The 22736-nt window shown below is 43.3% G+C and overlaps 1 protein-coding gene across 1 annotated transcript in view; it reads left to right on the forward strand.

The window, feature by feature from the left end:
- COL4A5 (collagen type IV alpha 5 chain) overlaps positions 1 to 22736 on the forward strand; it is a 210964-nt gene that overhangs the window by 45195 nt on the left and 143033 nt on the right. The window contains exons 3-9 of the mRNA XM_072626493.1: positions 2430 to 2519; positions 7476 to 7520; positions 12725 to 12769; positions 12896 to 12958; positions 19499 to 19552; positions 20798 to 20824; positions 21170 to 21250. Coding sequence (XP_072482594.1) covers positions 2430 to 2519; positions 7476 to 7520; positions 12725 to 12769; positions 12896 to 12958; positions 19499 to 19552; positions 20798 to 20824; positions 21170 to 21250 — 405 coding nt within the window. The remainder of the gene's footprint in view (positions 1 to 2429; positions 2520 to 7475; positions 7521 to 12724; positions 12770 to 12895; positions 12959 to 19498; positions 19553 to 20797; positions 20825 to 21169; positions 21251 to 22736) is intronic.

Consider the following 22736-nt stretch of genomic DNA (forward strand, 5'->3'; position numbering starts at 1 on the left):
GTGTGATAAAGGAAAAGTCACTTAGCCTTTCTGGATCTCATTTTCCTCTTCTATAAAATAAATGAGTAATTTGTACAAGATGGCCCTTCCAGCTCTAGGTTGCAAATCCTACGATCCATCCTTATTGACAGATAAACTAGTCTGATTCTGGATTTTAGGGTACAGAAGCAGTCACACCTACCTTGCCTACCTTTTATATCTATATATCTATATCCCGATATAGATATATAGATACATATATAGAGATATATCTATTTATTCATTTGTTTGTTTATAAATATATAGCATTTATAATATCATTGGGGCAGCTAGGTGGTGCTATAGTGGATAGAGTACCAGACTTGAAGTCAGGAAGACCTGTGTTCAAATCCAGCTTTAGAAACTTACGAACTGTATGATCCTGGGCAAGTCACTTGTTTGCTTCAGTTTCCCCAACTGTAAAATTAGGATAATAACAGCACCCACTTTACAGGGTTGTTGTGGGGACTGAATAAAGTAATCATCTTAAAATGCATAGCCCAGTGTCTGGCACATAGTAAGTACTATATAAATGTTAGCCGTTGTTATTGTTATTATTATAACATACAACTCCCCTAGGGGACATTAGTACCAAAGCAGGTATTTTTTCACTATTGTTGAGTCAAGTCAACAAGCATTTATTAGGTAACTACTTAATAGTAAGGCACTGTGCTAAGAGCTAGGATACAAATACAAGCAGAAAGACAGTACTTACCCTCAAGGAGTTTATAATCTAATGAGGGAAGGCAATGAAGAAAAGGCAAATGAAAAGAGGGAGAGGGAGGGTGCTAGCTTAGGGAAGTAGTAGAGAAGGTCCAGAAAATCAGGAGTGGAGCCTGGAGAGGAATGTTGACAAGGCTGGCCTGGGCATTTTCCTTAAAATAGGCCTTGAGAACTAGTCTTGGTCTGGTTCTGTGAAATGAAGCCTCTTATATAGCTCCAGCTTTGTGAATTGACTCTATCCAGACTCTAGATTGATTCAGAGTGACCTGAGGCATGGGCTGGGGTCTCTGCATTTTTATTTTGATGGAGAGAAAAGAAACCATAGTCTCTCGAATTTTACCAAAGGTCTGTTAACTGACCCCAAGTACCTGGGAACACCAATCACGAGTAGGTCAGATAACGAACTACATACAGCTCCTGGGATTTGTCAAGTTTCTTCAGATCTGGACACCTATTCAAAGATTCATGGGTAATTCTTGCTGTTTCTCTATACCAGTGCTTCTTAGCCTTGGGTCAATGAACTTATTTTTAAAACTATGTTGTTGACTGTATTTCAAAATAATTAGCTTCCTTTGTAATCTGTATTTTATTTTATTCATTTAAAAATACGATTCTGAGAATGGGTCCATAGGCTTCACTAGACTGCTAAAGTAGTCCACAACACAAAAAATGGTTAAAAACCCTTGGGCTCCCTCACCATCACCACTATCACTAACATTTATAAAGCACTTCGAGGTTGGCAAAGCATTTTACAAAAATTATGTAAATGTATCTTCAAAACAACCCTGGGAGATAGGTACTATTGGTCTCCTGTTTTTAGAGATGGTGAAACTGAGGTAGACAGAGATTAGACACACGGCTAGTACGTGTTTGAGGTTGGATTCGACTCAACAGCCCATTTTCTGGATCATTGCTGCGTCACCTAATGGCCTATCCTTGCTTCTGGTCTAATCTTCCTTTATCACTCATCCTGAGACCATATGTATTTATTCCCACACATTTCTTTCAGTCAGGTTCAGTGGTCCTTTCCCTGTAAAAGGTTTTACATTTGTGCTTGAAAAGTTCATTTCATATCTGATCATTTTTTTCCTCTCCACAGGGAAGCATAACTTTACGTACACTTAGCATTTGCAAAAACAATTTTTTTGGCCACTAAGATTTTGATCATTTTTCCAGGGTAATGGAAACTAAATGTACAATGCCATTGGCTGAATTAAAGTGAGAGTTATCTGGGTGTTTGGATTCCTTTGTCTTCCTTCCTTCCTTCCTTCCTTCCTTCCTTCCTTCCTTCCTTCCTTCCTTCCTCCCTCCCTCCCTCCCTCCCTCCCTCCCTCCCTTCCTTCCTTCCTTCCTTCCTTCCTTCCTTCCTTCCTTCCTTCCTTCCTTCCTTCCTTCCTTCCTTCCTTCCTTCCTTCCTTTCTTTCTTTTGCCTGATGATCATTTATTATTAGCACTTACAATGAAAGTTAATTAAACAAACAACAAGAACAATAAAACTTCCCTAGTCTGGGACAATTAGGATTCCTAGATAGAAGAAAGTATAGAAACCACTCACTGCCTCCCACCCCTGCTTCCCATAGTCCTTAGCTTAGGGCCCAATAAACAACAGATTACTTTCCTTGGTACTTTTGTTGGTCCTACCCACTTCCTTATGCAATGACTCTACCTTTCATTGATTTTTTTTTCAGGGAGAGAGAGGACTTCCAGGTTTGGAAGGCCACCCAGGTTTACCTGGATTTCCTGGAGCAGAAGGACCTCCTGGGCCTCCAGGCCAAAAGGTAGGTAACAAACAACAGGTTTGACTGATTTGTAGCATCAGTTGTTAAGTCAGTGGTTATAGCTGGGGCCATCTACTGAAATAGTGCCCCATCATTCATTTTTGTTTTTATCGACTAGCCCAAAGGACCATCAGGCAGTTACAACAAACTATATAGTTATTATGGCCCCTCCGTCTGTCCCCTCATTTGCAAAGGTTTCCATCCCTCCATGCAGCTAGGTGGCACTGCAGTGCATAGAGCGCCAGGTTTGGTATCAGGAAAACTCATCTTCATGAGCTCAAATCTGGCCTCAGACCCTTACTAGCTGTGTGACCCTGGGCAATTCACTTCACTGTTTGCCTCAGTTTCCTCATCTGTCAAATGAGCTAGAGAAGGAAATGGCAAACCATTCCAGTATCTTTGCCAAGAAAACCCCCAAATATGGTCATGAAGGGCCTGGGCACGACTGAAAAATAACTCAACAACAAATATTCATCCATCCATTCATCCATCTACCCAGTTTTATTGATGCCTTCAATTTTTTATGTCACGGTCATTTCCTCATATAACTTCACATCCTTTCTCTCCCTGCCCCAGTCACAAGGAAGTATAGGCCATGAACAGGACCCAGAAAGCGTCTACAGTTGATATGGTGCTAGGGAAGGAAGAAGTATTTCTCTGTGTATAACTTGCTGGTTAAAATCCATTCTGACCATGGTAGATTTTGAAAGCAAACCACTTAAAGTGATGTCATTCTGGGCAGAAATCAGAAGTGTAAGAGCCACACAGGGAGACCCACAGCCCAAGTGATTAGGATCCCCTGTGCTATACCTGCTGGGAACTCTGAGACCTGGAGAAAAGCCAATATGTGACCTTTCTAGGAGCTTACTTCATGCTTGGTGAGGTCTGAACCAAGTGCCATGTCTGCCTGTTAATTGGTGCTGTGCATTCTCAGGAAGAGGAACATCTGATTGGCAGAAGAAGGCCTTCTGTCCAGCTGTGCCCTGTACCCATAAAGGTTCTGATTGAAAGAAGTGATAGTATGATGGCTAGATTTGGGGCCAAGATGTCGGCAAACTTTTGTTAAGGAATCTTGATGTGCATGGAACACACAAGATAGTGGAGTGATGGAAAGGTACCCCATGCCAAGGATGGCTGATCAATAGCTTCCTAGCCTTTGGGATAGGCCCATAGAGATGTAACCACCTCCTGCCTGTTAGAGAGTGGGTCAAGCTCTCTGGTGAGCAAGGGAAAGCAGTAATGGAAAATTAACCATGGAGACTCTTGAGAGGATGAGCCTGATTACCAGTTGCTGAGGGACTACTCTAGCTTGATAAATAGCTAGGATGACTGTAACTCAGATGAGGAAAGGATATGAGTCCTGGTACTCTTAGAGAGGCTAGCTAAGTCTTCTGTTCCCAGAGGAGTATTGTGTTCAGACAGAAAGGGAAGGTTAAATCTCAAGGCAATTCCTTTTCAATGGAATACTCCAGCTGTTAGGCATACCTAGGGAACTAGAGAGTATCTTGAGAGCCTGTAACTAAGTATAGAATTGCTTAGGCCATCTATCCAGGGCTTGGGATTGGGGCTCCAGATGAAGAATTCTATGCTGCTGGTCAGTCTCTGCCATTCATGAACTCCTGAGGGCACCTTAGAAGTGCTGGCCTATTTGACCCATGAGCTTGTTGCTAATAATGCTTTAAGAGAAAGGGGAGAAGTGACTGGTTACCCATTTAGGCAGATGATACCCAGTATAGGAACACATGAAATTGTATGTAGTTGCAACATATGTAACATGCTGTACATGGCCTGTGTGTTTGCTGTGCAATGTTTTTATGTCTGCATTCACCTCTTTGACTGCTTCCTTCTGATGGCATGTGACATTTTGCATGTTCTGTTGCTATATGTGTGTGTAGTATGTGTCTTCATTTGGCCATTCTAAATAATGCATGGTGGCTGTTATGTGCTGGGTTGGTAGCTTATACTCATGGGAGCTGCATGTATTCCCAATGTGAATATATTAGATTTCTGTGAGTATATTGTGCCTTGAATCTGGGATGATTATAGTCTTCAACAGTTATAGGCTAAAAGAGAAGGCATACAGATATTTATATACATATATCTGCGTATGTATGCATATATACATGCATGCATGTATGTTATGTATATCCATGCATTGCCAGGGACTTTCATGGAGGAAGGAGTATGTAACACCACTTTTACTCTATCGGGCTCTTCTCCTACTGCATAGAGGGGTGGGGCTTTTGGCTCAGTAGGGGCGCAGGGAGGTAAGTGATAAGACAGGGGAACAGAGAGAAGCCATGGGCCTCCATAATATCAGGACTATTGTGATGATCAAATGGAATAATATTTGTAAAACACCTAGCATGGTGCCTAGCGCATTTGTTGTTGTTTTTCAGTCATGTCTGACTCTTTGTGACCCCATTTGAGGTTTTCTTGCCAAAGATACTGGAGTAATTTGCCATTTCCTTCCCCAGCACATTTTATAGATGAGGAAACTGAGGCAAATAGAGTGAAATGACTTACCCAGGTTCACACAGCCAGTAAGTGTCTGCGATCAGCTTTGAACTCAAGAAAAGGAGCCTTCCTGACTCCAGGCCCAAAATGTACTCTATCCACTGCAGCACCACCTAGTTGTCTGGCTGGCACATAGTAGGTGTTTAATAAATAAATGTTAGCTATCATTATTATCATTGTTGTTATTGTTAGAGTTCTTGCGAATGAATGAGTGAATCTTCACCATTGATTGGCTAGCACTGATGAATGCAGGAGTCATATGTCAATTTCAGATCAGTTTAATGTCTGCTATCCTTTGCCTACTGGAAGATCAGGTCATAAAACACTAAACAAACTAAACTGTGCACTTGCTAGAGTTGCTGGGATCAGGAGCTCCTGAGTTCAAGGACTTTGGTGGATGCCTGGCTACTCAGATATCTGATTCTTCTTTGCTGATTGTTTTTGTTTGCCCTATAGTTAAGCATGTTTGGTTCTGTGGGGAGTGACTCCATGCCAAGGTCACATGCCTAGGGCTTGGTTTCACTTGGCAAGGTCAGAGAGGAGCTGATTATGAGCCACACCCTCTAGATCAAGGGTCCACAGACCCAAGATAGAGTCCAGGGCATCAGTGAACTTGGATAGGAAAAATAAATGGCTTCTTTATTTCCTTAGCTAGTTCTGTGTGTTTTATTTTAGGCATTTAAAAACACAATTCTGACATGGGATCCCTAGACTTCCCAGTGGGGAGGAGCCCACGACACAAAAACAGTTCAGAACCCCTCGTACAGATAGTGTGATGGCTTCGCTGCTCTGTGGATAGAGGTCAAACTGAGGGGAAAAGGGTCAGCTACTCTCCAAGTACCACAGGGAACTGTCTTTACTCAGTATCTGTGCCCTTTGGGGTCAGGGTATGTTCACTCTGGGGCGTGGGGATGGACACATGGAGGCGCTGTTGAACAGGGGCAGGATAGAAGCCAGCAGTATCACCTGCTTCCAGGTTTAAAAGAAGAAAAACATCTCACTGATTGGGTCAGCTCACTTAGCATAAATATTTGGTATCCATAATCCCTTTTGCCCCCCCTCTCACCTACAGGAAGAAAAAAACGGGTTTTGTGGAACCAGTGTTGTTGGTCCCACTGTTGGGAGCCTTCCCAAGGGAAGTCAAAGAATGGAAGTTCCTCTGTATAGGAGATATTTGTAAAAACACTTTGTGGTAGTAAATCATTGGAACCACGGTGAAGAAAATAATTAGGCCCTGAAAAACCCTGTGTGTAATGGGTACAACAACGTCAACTAAAAGAACGATAAAAAAAAAAAAACTTAAGGTTAACACTTTGTAATTAATAATGACTAATCCTGGCCATGGAAGAAATGTAGCACCCTCCTTTTGTTGGGCAGGTGGGAGACTATGAATATGGAGTGTTGTGTATCCAGTCACCTCCAGTCTTAACTGTAACTACTGGAGTAGTGGGAACTGGGCAGGTATATCCTGAAATGAGAGTGACTTCCACCGAAAACATCACTAAAACTTTTTTTTCAAAAAAATGAATTGGGAGGTCAAGAAGTTTAACTGAGTAGATAGTGCCCCCCCCATCTCCCCCGCTTCCCGTTGTGAAAGGGAAAAGAAAGATAGGCCAATAACATAAGGAGATGGGAGAGTTCCATGAGGTGAGGTTTTGTTTATTTGTTTTTTGAGACTAGGGAGATCTGGGAATATTTGTAGATTACAGGGAAGGAACTGAAGGTGACAAAGACAGAGGGTGATGGAAGGAGCAAGCTGTTGGAGAAGATGACATCAAGGGTGTATGTAGAGGAGGTTGTCCTTGGCAAAGAGAAAGGCTACTTCTTCATGTGAGATTAAAAGCAGAACCTAAAACTGCATAAGTGTAAACCATCAGTAGGATGAATGAAATTGTATTAAAAAGCAAAAACCCATGGAAAATCAAATTAACAATCCCCAGATAAGCATAAAAATCTGAAAATCATGGAAAAATGAAAAATAGAGACCTTTTAGATTGATAGAAATAAAGAGCTGGTTTTTCAAAGATAAAAAAAAATTAACAAATCATTTGTGTATGTGTGTATGTGTGTGTTTAAAGGAAAATCAAACTGTAAAAATTAAAAATAAACAGGATTCACCAAGAAGAAATAGAATAAGGAGACTGATCCAAAATTGCTATACATAAGCATATGCCAGCAGAAGTGAGAAGTAAAAGAAAATGGATGATTTCCTTTAAAAATATAAAAAACACTGAAATCAACAACAAAAGAAATTGAATGTGCGTTTCTAGTATTCCTTGACAAGGCAGCTCATTCCTAGGCTTTCAGCTCGGGGGAAAACAGTATGTTTTCCTTAAGCAAATTAACCAAGCTTTGCAGTTTGCTCATTCCCAATTAGAACATCAGTGATCAGAGACCTCCCTGGGAAATCATCTCTAACAATTTTGTGGCATTTTGCAGGGTGATGACGGTGCTCCTGGGCCAGTGGGCCCGAAGGGAATCAGGGTAAGTCAAATCATAGTTATAGAATGTCATATTTGAGGTGCTTCACTAGCTGATTCCAAAGGAAGGTAAGTGAATTGCATCCAGTAGACCATAACAGAACATACTGAAATGCATTGCCAGTGGGAGAATAATTTCTTTTAAAAGTTAAATTAAAAAGTAGGTGCAGATTTCAAGTTGTCCTAAGCAATTCTTTTACATTTGGAGAGCTACTGTTATTTTTTTTTAAACACAGTTTATTTCCTGAATATCTGTTTCAACAACTTGATGTCATTGGAAAAGGCTTATGAAGAATTATAAAAAAATTCAGAAAATGTTGGATTTTAATTGTGTACCAACTATAACATTCCTGTTAGTTAGTGGCCAGGGACAAATATATTAGGCTGTTTGTTTTACATCAAATTTTAACTATTTCTGGAAATAATTGAATAGAACTACCTTTTCTCCGTAGCTGAAGGGTGACTTGATTTCTATCAGTCAGTCAGTTAACAAGTAAGTGTTTATTAACCTCCTGCTCTGTGCCAAGCATTGAGCTAGGCTCTGGCTACAGAGACAATGAACTAATACCTACCCTCAAGGAACTTACATTCTATGGGGGAGACAATATGCTCATATGCTAGTGACACGGTCTAGGGGTGCTAGGAACCCCAAAATGCAAGGGTACAGAGTGGGTCTGCCTTGAAAGAATTTGACCGCTCAAGCCTTCTTTCAGTCCAGGTAGAGAGTTTATTATGACATGGGTTGAGATTCCTAGAGAGTCTGCAGCATTTGTGAGGCTGGTACAAGCTGGCCGGATTCTAAGAGTCTGCACAATTTAATAGGGGTAAGATGGGTGTTTTTATGCTGAAAGACAGTGGGAAGATCTGGATGGGATCTGGGAGTGGCAAGTAGCCTGGGGTGGTCCAGAGACAACTGAGGAAGGGTCTGGGTGGGATTAAGGAGTGTCAAATAAGCTAATTAAGTAAGCAAAGTGGGCTGGTGTAGGCCAGATGCCTCAGGTGAATGCCAGGGATTGAGTTCCTGAAGTTTATGGAAAATTTCGGGGGCTTTTCCTTTTAGGGGTCCAGCACGAATCCCATCCTCCACCACTAGTTTATACAGAATATATAAAAGGCAATTTCAGAGATAAATACAAGACAATTGGGGGGGGGGGGACTGAATAAAATCCGTAGCTGGTTAAGGCTGATTTATGTGACTGGTTTTCTGAGCAAGATAGGAATCCTTAAGAGTTTCTGACACACTTTTGCACAAAACATTTGTAGTTGGGAGGATACATGTCAGCCTTCTTTTCTTTTGGATTTTTTTTTTGTAATAGACTGGATCTCCAGATTGTGCCCAGACTGGATGTGCATTAGTCACTCACGGGCCTGATGCCAGTACTGAGTGGCACAGGAGCTTTGACCTGCTCCACTTCTGACCTGGGCTAGTTTGCCCCTCCCCCATAGACAACTTGGTAGCCTCCTGCTCCTCCAACCTCACTAACTATGTTGGTACCAGACTTGGTGTGGACACCTGATTGGTTTTAGCATACTAGAGTTCAGAACTCTTGAACTTAGTTGATCCACCAGCTTCAGCCACCTCATAACAGGCATGTTCCAGAAACTCAGGGCTCAGAGAGATTGTGTTTGGCTGCTGACAAGCATAATGCTGCTAAGTGGCACAGCAGATAGAGTGCCTGGTTAGGAGTCAGGAGACCCCGAGTTCAAATCCAACTTCAGATGCTTCCTAACTGTGTGAGCCTGGGCAAGTCACTGTACCCTGTTTGCCTCAGTTCCTCATCTGTAAAATGAGCTGGAGAAAGAAGTGGCAAACCCCTTCAGAATCTTTGTCAAGGAAAACCCCAAATGGGCTCACAAAGAGTCACAAAGAGGCACAACTGAATAACACTGACAGACATGGGAGTGTTCTGGGTGGGGCCTTACTCAGGCCAATCCAGTGGTTCTGATTCAGGATTGGAATAAAATGAGGCAGACCATTGAGGTCAGTTTCCTTGTTCTATTGAGGAATGCCTAGCCCATGTGTCAGAGACCTTCTAGTCCGTAGGTCCCAATCAGATTAGCAGTGGATGTTGCTCCTAACCGAGAGAACAAAGCTCAAGTTCAATAATTATCTTTAAAACAGCAACAATTCCAAGAAGGAATGTTCCTTCCTACCTGTGGGCTCACTCCTGCCATGCTCCAGACCTCCTAGTCTCTACTGTCATTACCACTTTCAGGATTCTGACATCAGTGAGAGGCTGGAGCCTGAGAGGCCAAGGGGAGGATGGTCCTGGGAGAATGGATAATATTTCGGAGAAATAAGTAAGTTTGAGTTCTCAGCAGCCAGGCATCTGCAGAATTGTCCTCTGGAATCCACGGTCTCTGTTGGAAAACTGTTCAAGGACAAACCCTAACAGGTAGCCTCAGAAAAAGAGTTGACTAGGGGCAGCTAGGTGTTGTCAGGAGGGCCTGAGTTCAAATCCAGCCTCAGACACTTGACATTTACTAACTGTGTGACCTTGGGCAAGTCATTTAACCCCAATTGCCTTGCTTCCCCCCACTCAAAAATAAAAAGAAGAAAGGAAAAAGAGTTGATTAGAGTCATCAGGTATTTGTCCATAGTCATGTGAGTTAGGGGCCTCCTCTCTCTCTTCTGGACCTTCGTAAGAACCTCCTAATTGATTTCCCTGCCTCAAGTCACCAGTCAATGGAAATAGAGCTAAATCTGGAGTCAAAAGACCTTTGTTTGAATTCTATCCTCTGCATGAAGTTAGGTAAAACACCTCACCTTTCTGGGCCTCAGTTTACTCATCTGTAAAATAGGGGCTTAGATTAGCTGACCTCTAAATCTAGGATCCTTTCTATTCTGAACTGTGTACAGCTGTCAAAGTGATAGTTACTCCCCATTCAGTAAACTCTAGTGGCCCCCTTTTGCTCATGGGATCAAATATTGACTCCTGTTCGAAATCAAAAGCATATCCCAGTCTGGCTCCCTTTCTTGCACCCTGGCCTTTGACCAAACTGGCCTCCTTGCTTTTCCTTATCATTTCCTGTCTCCAAGCCTTTTCATGGACTGGCTGCCATCACCACCTGTTAGAATCCTCAGCTTACTTCCTTAGCTCCTTCCTACCAAGGTCCTCCCCAGTCTTCGCAGCTTCTAGGGTCGAAATTGCTTTGGATGTGCTTGATGTCCCAAAGGACAAAACAGTGCTTTTGGTAATTTTCTTACATTAGTTCATGATGTCTCCCTTGTTAGAATGTCAGCCTCTCCAGAGCAGAGATCAGTTCCTTTTTAGAATTGGGCCTCCAGCACCCAGCACAATGTCTGTTGGACCCCTAGCACCCAGCACAATGTCTGTTGGACCCCTAGCACCCAGCACAATATCTGTTGGACCCCTAGCACCCAGCACAATATCTGTTGGACCCCTAGCACCCAGCACAATGTCTGTTGGACCCCTAGCACCCAGCACAATATCTGTTGGACCCCTAGCACCCAGCACAATATCTGTTGGACCCCTAGCACCCAGCACAATATCTGTTGGACCCCTAGCACCCAGCACAATGTCTGTTGGACCCCTAGCACCCAGCACAATGCCTGGCACCTCCTAGATGCTTAATAAATGCTTATTGATTGATTGATTTCCATAGAAGATTTTCATTAGCCAAATAACCTTCTCAGGCCTTTCTGTTTCTGCCCCCTCCATGAAAGTTTGGTGTTCCTTAAGACTCCTCACTCTCCCCCACCCCATGTAGCCAATCAGTTGCCACATCTTGCAATTTATTTCTCTGTAACATCTCTCATCTGTGACCCCTTCTCTCCACTCAGACAACTACTACTTTAATTCAGGCCCTCATCACCCCTTGTCTTGATTATGGCAGCAGCCCCCTAATTGGTCTCTGGGCCTCAAGTCTCTCATCACTCCAATCCATCTTCTTCAAAACTGCCAAAGTGATTTTCCTCAAGCACTGATCTAACCATGTGACTCTCCTACTTCATCAATTTCAGCGGCTGCCTATCTCTTCTAGGATAACATAGAAACTCCTTTGTTTAACTTTGAAAACCCTTTACCACTTCACCCTGACCTACTTTTTGGACTTTCTAGATGTGACTTCCCTTTCTGAACTCTGTTGTTGAACCAAACTGGACTGCTTGGTAGTCATCACTCAGGCCACTCCATCTCCTGTCTTCTTTCCTCTCGTGGCCCCCACCCCAAATGCCCCCCCTCCTTACCTCTTCCTCATAGGGTCTCTGTCTTCCTTTGTGACTCGCCTTGGGCTCCATTTCCCGAATGAAGCCCTTCCTCACACCCTCCGATTGTTCAGTGTTCCCCTTCCCAAACTACCTTGTATTTAACAACATTGCATTTATTTCTGTGTTTGACCACACCCTCTGATCGCTCAGTGTTCTCCCTCCCAAATTACCTTGTATTTAACAACATTGTATTTATTTCTATGTGTTTGATTTTTGATTTATGATGCATGTGTTGTTTTGTGTGCTTACGATCTTCCCCAACAGGATAGTAGCTCACTAGGAGCGGGGATTGTTTCATTCTCTGTACTTGTATTCCTGCCTCTTAGCACATTGGCCAGTAGAAGGAGAGTGAGTGATACACACTTGTTGGTTGATTGATTGACTGTCTAAGTGTTACCATTTACTGCAGAATTCCAAGAGGTCCATTAGTGGCAGAGCAGATACATCCAACCACCCATATGCCTGTTCCTACTTGACTAAATGGCACCAGAACCCTCCCAAAGATATCTTTCCATTGAGAACTCCCAGGCTGGGTTCTAGGGAGAATTTGAATGAGCAGCAATTTTGGGGGGAGGGCATAGAATATCATTTCAGGTTTAAATTTCCAGTTTTTAAGAAGCCATCTACAAGAGACTGGTGAAAAGGGGTATGTATTCAGAGAAGCAGGCTTTTAATCCTGGTTCTGATATTTATTACCTGGTACTGTGGGTGAGTTCTTTCCCCTTTTTTGCCTCAGTTTCCCTCTCTATAAAATGAGGAGGTTGAACTGGATGGCTTTTTAAGGTTCTTTCCAGTTCCAGATCTCAGATCCCATGTGGGCCTTCAGGCAAATAATTTTACCTTCCTGGGCCAAAGGCTCCCCATCTCTAAAATGGGGAGATTAGCTGAGGTGGCCTTGGGTCTTTTCAAGGTCTAAATCCATGATACTCACAGATAATACTAATGGGATTCATGAAACACTGTGTTTCTTCTCTTAGGGGCCCCCTGGACTTCCTGGATTCCCAGGGACACCAGGTCTTCCTGTAAGTAGGACTCGGTTTTTTTCATTATATTTTCCCTGGATTTTATTGTTTTTGTGATTATTTTTTGAGAATATTCTTTCCTGGAGATTATTATTATAGATAAAATGTTCTATTCTCCCTTACAAGGGAATGCCAGGTCATGAAGGAGCACCAGGACCTCAGGGCATCCCAGGGTGCAACGGGACAAAGGTGAGTCTACTATGACCTTACCTTGGTAATATGTTTCCTAGTCTTATAATTCTAAGGAGAATAATTGAGTCCTGGGATAGGGGAGCAGCTACTTATCCAGAGCACTTGGGGTTTGACCTGAGATTGACTTTAGTGATGCGAATATGTAAGTCTCTAGGAGTTTCCTTAAGAATTATGATTAGATGGAGGTTGGACTGAAGTTTACCTTACAAGATCATACATATGCAGCTAGCAAGAATTAATATCCAGAGGAGAATTCAGCTCTTCTGAGATGGGAACCAACCTTCCCAGTACCTTCTGCTGCAGTGCTAGTGATGAATCATTCAGTCAATAAGATTTTTAGAGCACCTACTCTGTGCCAAATATCATGCTGGGTGCCTTGGAGGCAAATACCGAAGGGGAACAAATTCTGCTCTCAAGCAGCTTATTTCCAGTAGGAGAGATACCATCAACATATTGGTGGGTTCATTGGCTGTTGTCCTTCGTCTTCAAAGAGGACCAAAATGACATCACCATGATAAAGTGAAATGTCAGTGTGTCCGACTGTGACCGATCAGACCAATATGAGATTGGAATGCTCTACCACAGGTTGGGCACAGATAGTCCATGTGAATATTTGGGGTGGATATCCCAAATTTGCTCATCCTGCATTTACTTTGTGGTGTCTCAATTCTACTTTGCTCAAAGAGCACAGCACCTTTTCTTATGTGGGTATGCCATGCTGAGTGGTCCTATGCCAGTATCTCCCATGTTGCACAGTCTAATCCAAAGTTCTTGAGAGAGACCTTGAGAGTGTCTTTGTATTACTTCTTCTGGCCACCATGTGATCTGCCCCATGTGAGTTCTCCATAAAATAGTCTTTTTGGCAAACATGTATTTTGCATTCGAGCAACATGGCCAGCCCATCAGAGTTGTGCTCTCTGAAGCATAGTTTGAATGCTTGGCAGTTCAGGTTGAGCAAGGACTTCAGTGTCTGGTACCTTATCCTGCCAGGTGATCCTCAGAATCTTCCTAAGACAGTTCAAATGGAAACGATTCAGTTTCCTGGCATAGTGCTGGTAGACTGTCCATGTTTCACAAGCATATAACAATGAGGTCAGCACCACAGCTCTGTAGACCTTCAGTTTGGTAGTCAAATACTTCTTCTCTCCCAAACTTTTCTTCGGAGTCTCTCAAACAATGAGCTAGGTTTGGCAACACATGCATCAACCTCATTGTCAATGTGTACATCCCTGGAAAGTACGGTACCAAGGTAAAAGAACTTATCCACAGCATTCAAAACTTCTCCATTTGTTGTAACTGAGGGTTCCATGTATGGATGGTGTGGTGGTAGCTGATGGAGCACCTGTGTTTTCTTGGTGTTAATTGTTGGGCTCAAATTAGCACAAGAAGCAGAGAATAGATTCATATTTTGTTGCATCTCAGCTTCAGAGGCTGCACTGAGTGCACAATCATCTGCAAACAGAAAGTCATGCAGCAACATTCCCTCCACTTTGGTCTTGGCTTGTAGCCTTTTCAAATTGAAGAACTTGCCATCAGTACGGTAGTTGACCTTGATTCCATGTTCATCCTCATTGAAAGCATTTGTCAACTTGGCTGAAAACATCATGCTAAAAAGCATGGGAGCAAGCCCACAGCCCTGTTTCACTCCATTGGTGACTGGGAAGGCACGAGAGCATTGTCCATTATCCAGAACCTGGGCAAACGTGCCATCATGAAATTGGCATACAATATTGATGAACTTCTCCAGGCAATCAAATTTTGACATAATTTTCCATAAACTCTCATGACTAGCAGTGTCAAAGGCCTTGGTCAGATCTACAAACATTGTCTACAGACCTCTGATCTGCTTCTGGCATTTCTCCTGGAGTTGTTGGGCAGCAAACACCATATCAACTGTTCCTTGGCCCTTTCTGAAACCACACTGGCTTTCAGGTATATGACCATCTTCCAGGTGAAGGATCAGCCTATTAAGGAGGATTCTAACAAGAACTTTGCCAGCAATGACTTAAAGAGAGTTCCCCTTGTGATTGTCACAAGACAATCTATTCCCTTTATCCTTATAGAGATGGACAATGGAACTTGAACAACATCCTTGAACTCCTGGGGGATAATCTCCTCTTGGCATATAACCTGAAAAATTTCAGCTTTTGTCTGAGCAATGCCCCCCCTACCTTGTAAATCTCTGCTGGGATAGAATCAGCACCAGGTGCTTTGCCACAGAAAAGGAGCCTAATGGCCCTCAAAACCTCTTCTTCAGTTGGAAGTTCAGCTAAGGAGGGATTGACTTCAAACTGAGGTCAATGGCCTCAGCATCGATTGATGATGGACCTCTTTTGCCATTTGGGTTAGTCTATTTTTAAAGTTGTTATTTTCTTCAGCATTTTTTCGGGTCTCCTTTAGCAAGCTGTTGACTCACTTTTCATGGTTTTCTTGCATCACTCTCATTTCTCTTACCAATTTTTCCTCCACCTTGCTTACTTGATTTTCAAAATCCTTTTTGAGCTCTTCCATGGCCTGAGACCATTCCATTTTCTTTTTGGGGGTTTTGGATGCAGGAGTCTTTACTTTTATGTCTTCCTCTGATGGTATGCTTTGTTCTTCCTCATCTGAGAGGATGGAAGAAAATGTATGTAAGAAAAGAAAAGAAAGTAAACTTCTATAGTTTTATTTTTTTCCCTTTTTTTGGGCATTTTCTCATCCAGTTACTTGACTTTTGAGTCCTTTGTCAAGTGGAGGATATATTCTAGGGACCTGTAAGTTCTCGGTTCCCTCTAAGGTGGCACAATCAAGGGAGAGGAGTTTACTTCTCTCCTGGCCTGCGCTCTGGTCTGGAAGCAGCCACAAGCATTCTTATCTGCCCAGGATCTGCGAGTAGGATTCCCTCTCCAGTCACCACCAGACCAACGCTCCTTCTCACCCAGAACCACCTCTCAGGGCTGAGATCCAGATCATCTGTTTGATTCCCCCAGGGTTGTTAGGGTAAGGGCTTCTAAAATGGACCCTGCTACCGCCTGACCTGCAGCTGCTCTGGGCCTGGGGCCAGACCTTGTTCCCTTCTCACTCCAATGAAAGCACTTTCTCACTGACCGTTGAAGGTATCTTTGGTGTTTGTGAGTTGAGAAATCTGGGAACTGTAGCTACCGCCCCTGATTCTGTGCCCTGAAGCCTGCTCCAGTCCTGTCTGTGCATCACCACATGGCCAAGGCTGGAGTGCACTCAGCGTGGTGTGATAGACCTTTCCTGTTGGCCTTCTAGGGTGCTTTGGGCTGGAAATCTCTTTCACTCTGTCGTTTTGTAGCTTCTGCTGCTCTAGAATTTGCTTAGAGTCATTTTTATAGGTATTTTATGGGCTATGGGGTGAAGAGCTAGAGCAGTCTGTCCTTCTACTCCACCATCTTGGCTCTGCCCCCAGTATACTGTTTTTTACGGGGTAAACACACCATTCTCCTTAACTTGTTTTTTTTTTTTTAAGTTGTTTTTTTATACCCTAGTACAAGGGTGAGGAACCTGTGGCCTCAGGGCCTACCTCTGCCCTAGTACCTTACCTGCAACACAGATTGTGTTTTATGTGTTTTGAAGGGTCACATTTTGAAGCAAAGCTAGCAGTTCCTATGGCTAGTTTATGTGAAAAGTCCAACCCATTGGGGCAGCTAGATAGTTTGGTAGATAGAGCGCTGGACCTAGAGTCAGGAAGATCTGAGTTCCAATCTGATCTCACTTGGTATTTATGTGACCCTGGGCAAGTCACTTAACCTTTGTTTGCCTTAATGTGTTGGAGAAGGAAATGACGAACTATGCCAGTATCTTTGCCAAGAAAACCTGCTGGGCAACATTGGTGTACTATGGTCCAGGGGGTCATGAAGAGCTGGATATGACTGAACAACAAGTACCCATTATGGGTACCCATAAAGGCAAGGCCTTTGCTTCTTTGTTAAACTTTCAGGGCATGAAATACTAATTTTCATACCTGAGAGGGTTTCATTTCTTCAAAGAGGAATAGATTTAGAAATAATAATTATAGCTACCATTTATACGGCACGTTAAGATTTGCAAAACACTTTGTATGTATTACCTTGTTTGATCCTTACAACAACTCTGAGAGGTAGGTACTATTATTACCACCCCCTCCTATCTTACAGATGAAGAAACTGAGGCTGAGAGAGGTTAAAGTGACCTGCCCAGAATGACACAGCTTGTAAGTGTCTAAAGGAGGATTCAAACTCAGGTTTTCCTGACTCCAAGTCTAGCACTTTATCCACTATGAATACTGTAGCATTCAAGGAACCCACAATTCCATTGTCATCATCTCTCTGCTGCAGTTAGCATTGTCTACTGGGTCCTCCTCCTGGATTTTCTTTTCCTCCTTGACAGAAGTAACATTTTTCCCTCCTGTGTCTCTTACTTCTCTGTCTCCTTTCCTGGGTCACCCATCAATCATGTTCCACCTGCTATGAGCGGGTATACATACACAAGAGTTCTAGTGTGGACCTTCATCTTGTCTTTCTTTACCCTTTAGAGTATACCTATCATCACCCTAAGTTGGCCCAAAAGGATGTTAGATAAGATGATCTTTCATAACCTCCAGGGCCTACCTCTGCACCTCTGCATAACCTGGAATGTCCTCTCGTCAGTAACCATGAGTGCAAGGATCATGCCTATGCAGATGGCTCCATAACCTCCCTCTCTAGGCCTCCTCCTTCTGTGGAGCTCTTATTTCCCATCACCACCTGCCTGTTGGATGTATCCACCTGGATGTCTCACAGACATCTTCTACTCAGCGTGTCCCAAGAAGAAATGGGCTTCTCTCCCCCACCCCCAAGTCCTCCCTTCCTCCCAGTTCCCTCTCTCTGTCTGGGTCTTTGATAATTCATTATTGTTACTATAATGAAACACAAACTCCCTTGTTTGGTATTTTAAGTGCTTTATATTTCCCAGACTAATTTCGTATTACTCCCCCTTACTCATTTTACATTATATCCTAACTGGTCTGTTTGCCATTCCTGGTATACAGTATCCTACCTCCAGGCCTTTGCATGTGCTGCCCTCCATGCCTGGAATATTCTCCCTCTTCACTTCCCCTTCTTGGGATCCATGGTGTCCTTCAAGGCTCAGCTCAAGTGCTACCCCAACACAAGGCCTTTTCTGATCGTCTCCCACTGTTTGATCGTGTTTGCCTCATCCCACAAATTATGTTGTATCTATTTTGTGATTATTTGTACATGTGTTCTCTTCTTTTCCAATGTAAACTCTTTGAGGGCAGGGACTGTCAAATTCTTGATTTTGTTTCCCCAGTACCTAGCGATCAATTAAGCAAGCATTTATTAAGTATCTGCTACATGCCAGGCTCTGTGTTGGACACCAGGGAATACAAAGACAAAAAGGGAACAGTCCCTGTCCCCAAGAGGCTTACCTTTTATCAGAGCAGGTAACACAAGCCCATAGAAGTATATATGACACATGAACAAGGTAAATCTTGGTGAGACCCTAGCAGCTGGGGAAGGACACCCAAAAAGAGCTCAGATATGAGGATGAACTGGAGCTGAGCCTGGAAGGAAACTAGGGATGCCAGGAAGTGGAGGTGAGGACAGAGAACATTCAGAAGTGGGGTAGACAGCCTAGGCAAAGGTATGGAGGTGGGAAATAGAATATCCTTGTACATAATAGGCCTTTAATAAGTGTTTGTTGGGTTGCATTCTGGATTGTTTCTCCCCTTTGTTTTCTAAACTGGCTAAGTAGGCTAACACTGGACAGTGGTGAGTAAACTACTGGGGGGCTGAGTTTGTAGTTGCTAGAATGATTCTCTTATTGGTGATAACAGTTCCCCTCTCCTACTCAGGGGAACACAAAACAAAACAACCTAAGGAAAGAAACCTATACTCACCCCAGGGTTTCCCTAACCCAGGGGTGGAGAACTTGTGGCCTTCTGACTGAATCCAAATTTCACAGAACAAATCCCCTTAATAAAAAGATTTGTCCTGTAAACCTTGGACTCCATCAAAGGGCCACACCCGAAGACCTAGAGGGCCCCATGTGACCTTAAGGCCACAGGTTCCCCACCCCTGCCCTAACCCTTATAAATTGATAAGTGTTGTGGGTATGAGTGAGGAGGGGAGCTGTATGTAGAGAAAATGGAGGGTTTGAGGAAGATGCTTTCTCTCTTTCTGCCTGGGGTTGATCAGAAGGTATGAGGATTTAGTGAACAGGGCTGAATAGGGCCCTTTTGAATAATGAATGGTGAGGGAATAAGAAAGTGATAAGCTTGGAGAGAAAGCAACTGATAAGTGAGGGCAGGCTTGTGATTGATTAGTGGCCCGTCAGGTTCTGAAAAATATAGCGATCCTTATTTGTTCCAATCTGACTTTTTCAAAAGTCTTTTAGAGAAGTAGTTTCGACCATAACTTTTAGCCAACTTGTAAATTCACAAAGCTACTTTATATTTTTGACTCTAAGTTTACTTTTTCATTCATTCATTCATTCATTCATTCATTCATTCATTCATTCATTCATTCTCCCACCCATTTTTTCTTTCCCATCTAGGGAGAGCGTGGATTCCCAGGCATTTCTGGTGTTCCAGGTTTACCAGGGCCCCCAGTAAGTTACTGGTGTTGGATTTGAATAGTAAGAAGCCACACTGGAATCAGTGAAGACGCTGGGGTTGGGAGGGGAAGGGAAACCATCTCTTGGCTCACTGAAATGGAACAGGGGTGAGTGGCACATGGGGAAGTATGAAATTGGATAAGGATTGAGAAGAATCTGCAAGTGGAGATAGGCTTCCTTGCAGAACTTGAATGGATTTTCGAATATCACAGTCATAGGTCTCAAGCTGGAAAGGACCTTAGAGGTCCATCTAGCTAACTTTCCTGCTTGATATATAGGGAAACTGAGACCAAGGAGATGGAGTGACATCAGGTCAGAGAATCCTAGCTCTAGAACTATGAGGAGCTTCAGAGGCCATCTAGTATGGCCTCTTCATTTTACAGAGAAAGAAACTGAGGCCCAGGGAGGGGAAGGAGATTGTCTAAAACTACAGGTAGGATCCAAGTACTCCAGAGGTTCTGAAGTTTTGTTGCGTTACGTAGACACTTTTGGCAGTCTGAAGCCTAGGGATGTTTTCTAAAGGCATAACATCAAACATAGGATTGCAAAGGAAAACAGTTATATTGAAATACAGTTATCAAAATACCAGAAAAACAAGTTCACAGAACCTAGGTTAAGATTCTCTGGTTGATTCCAGCTCCCTTTTTTTACAGAGGGGTAAATGGAGCCCCAGGGAGGGGAAGGGGCTGATCCAAGGTCACACAGAGAATCCTAGTTCTGGAGCTGAAAGGGACCTCAGGGATCATCTAATCCAACCTTCTCACTTTACAGAGGGGGAAACTGAGGCCCAGGGAGGGGAAGGGGCTGATCCAAGGTCACACAAAGGATCCTAGTGCTAAAGCTGAAAGGGACCTCAGGGATCATCTAATCCAACCTTCTCACTTTACAGAGGGGGAAACTGAGGCCCAGGGAGGGGAAGGGGCTGATCCAAGGTCACACAAAGGATCCTAGTGCTAAAGCTGAAAGGGACCTCAGGGATCATCTAATCCAACCTTCTCACTTTACAGAGAGGGAAACTGAGACCCAGGGAAGAGAAAGGACTGATCCAAGGTCACAAAGGGAATGAAAGTCAGATGTGAGATCTTAGTTGTAGAAATTAGATCATGTTTTCAGATATAATGCCCTCCTGGTCCCACTGTTATTGGAATAAATTTCATCTGTGGTGCATTGGCTCTGCAGGCTTTTAGAGGATGTTGCAGTATAGTCTGCTGATATTTTTCCTCTTTCTCTTCAACATAGGGTCCTCCTGGGATCCCAGGGATGAAGGTGAGTATTTTGCACTAATCCAGCTTTGGGGTATTTTTAGAGGAATCAGGATGCATGAGTCATCTATGCAAGGGAAAAATTGTTTATGACCAATAGCAAGGCCATGGGAACTCTGAGAAGATGAAGCTTTACCATTATTTCTTAATATTGTGTTATTGTCTTTGTCCCCTTTCTGACACCCTATCGGTCTCGAGTCCCTGGCTTCTGTTGATAAGACAGCCCTGTCTTTGGTGACATTTAGAAGGAAGCTCGGGTCTTCAGATCATTTCATTCCCAAGCATTGCCAATTTGGAGATGGGGAGAGCTGATATTTACAAGGGCCTTGTGGGTATGGTTTTCTTTTAGGGGCTGCCAGGGAGTATAATTCTGTCCACGCTACCGGGCCCGAAGGGGGACCCAGGCAATCCAGGGCTTCCAGGAAGACAAGTAAGTACACTCAGAGGTTTCCTCGCTTGCCGTGTTTGGGGCGATCCAAGAAGCACTCCCCAGTTTTCCCCTCCACTTTTTGCTCCTAGCTTTCATCTATAGGCACTTCCAAGTTGTTACATGTGCAAATTAGCATGTAACTGGCATCTCAACAAAACGTTGCCTAGATAACACCAGTGAGGATCAGCTCCTCTTTGTTTTATTCTCTTTCTGCTCTGTTTCCATGGAAATTTTTGTTTGTGGCTTTGGCTGTAGATTTCTGCTTATATTGTGCTAAGTGTGTGTGTTACAAAGAGCATTAAGGACAGGAGTGTTCTTGGTAAGTGCTGCTGGCCTGGTTAGAACAAAGGAAAAAACCCAGGATGCTGTCGATTAGCTCCAAGGCTGACTCCAAATGGGCCTACCTGGAAATGACTCTAAGAGACACTTCTCTCATTTTCATTTCATTTCCTATGCCCACACAGAGCAATGAATTTTGTGGACTGGGACTGGGGAGGGGAGGGTGCAATTTCTGGAGTACAGCACATGGCCTTCTCTGAATGGAAGAAGATCATAGAGTCATGTAATATTGGACCTGGATGGGACGTCTGTAGTCAGGCCAACCCGTGACTGAAAAAGGATCCCCTCTTGCTACCTTGTGGAAAATCTGGAATTGAAGTAAGGGTCTCAAGAATCACAACTGATAAGCACATAGGGCTTTAAAGTTGGCAAAGTATCTGAGCTGATTTGGGGATCTGAATGACCACCTATCGGATTTGGGGCCAACCCGCAGTGGAACAGGAACCTCCTCTATCATCTGCCTTCTAGCTTTTTCTGGTAGATTTCCAGTGAGGAGGAACAGTGTGGCTCCAATGATCACTGGCCTTAGGGTCAGAGGGCCTCCAGGTTTGAATCCCAGCTTTGCCATTTGCTAGCTAATGTGGCGTTGGTTATCATTTAACCTTTTTGAACCTCAGTTTTCTCATCTGTAAAATGGGGAAGATAACATCACCAATCTCACAAATGAGAAAAATATCTCTAAGGGCTTTGTAACCCTAACTGTACTATATAAATATTAGTTGTTGTTATTAACATTAATATTACCTCCCAAGGCAGACCATTCCACTTTAGGATGACTCTAATTGTTAGGCAGTTTTCCTTTACATCTTACCTAAGTCTGCCTCTCTGCAACTTAAAAAAAAAATTAATGACAATTCTTAATGAATGAAATGAGTTGTTTGGGGTTTTGAGGCAATTGGGGTTGAGTGACTTGCCCAGGGTCACACAGTGAGTATCTGAGGCCAGATTTGAACTCAGGTCCTCCTGACTCCAGGGCCCATGCTCTATCCACTGCACCACCTGGCTCTCACCCACCCCCCCTTTTGAAAATTGACTTTATTATGTTTTTAAGCCTGGAGTCATTTCTTTTTCTGCATCTGGACAGGTGTTGTTGTTTAAAGGAATAGTCATCTCTAACTCTTTGTTATCCCATTTGGGGTTTTCTAGG

Source organism: Notamacropus eugenii, chromosome X, assembly GCF_028372415.1.
Source record: "Notamacropus eugenii isolate mMacEug1 chromosome X, mMacEug1.pri_v2, whole genome shotgun sequence".
Classification (NCBI taxonomy): domain Eukaryota; kingdom Metazoa; phylum Chordata; class Mammalia; order Diprotodontia; family Macropodidae; genus Notamacropus; species Notamacropus eugenii.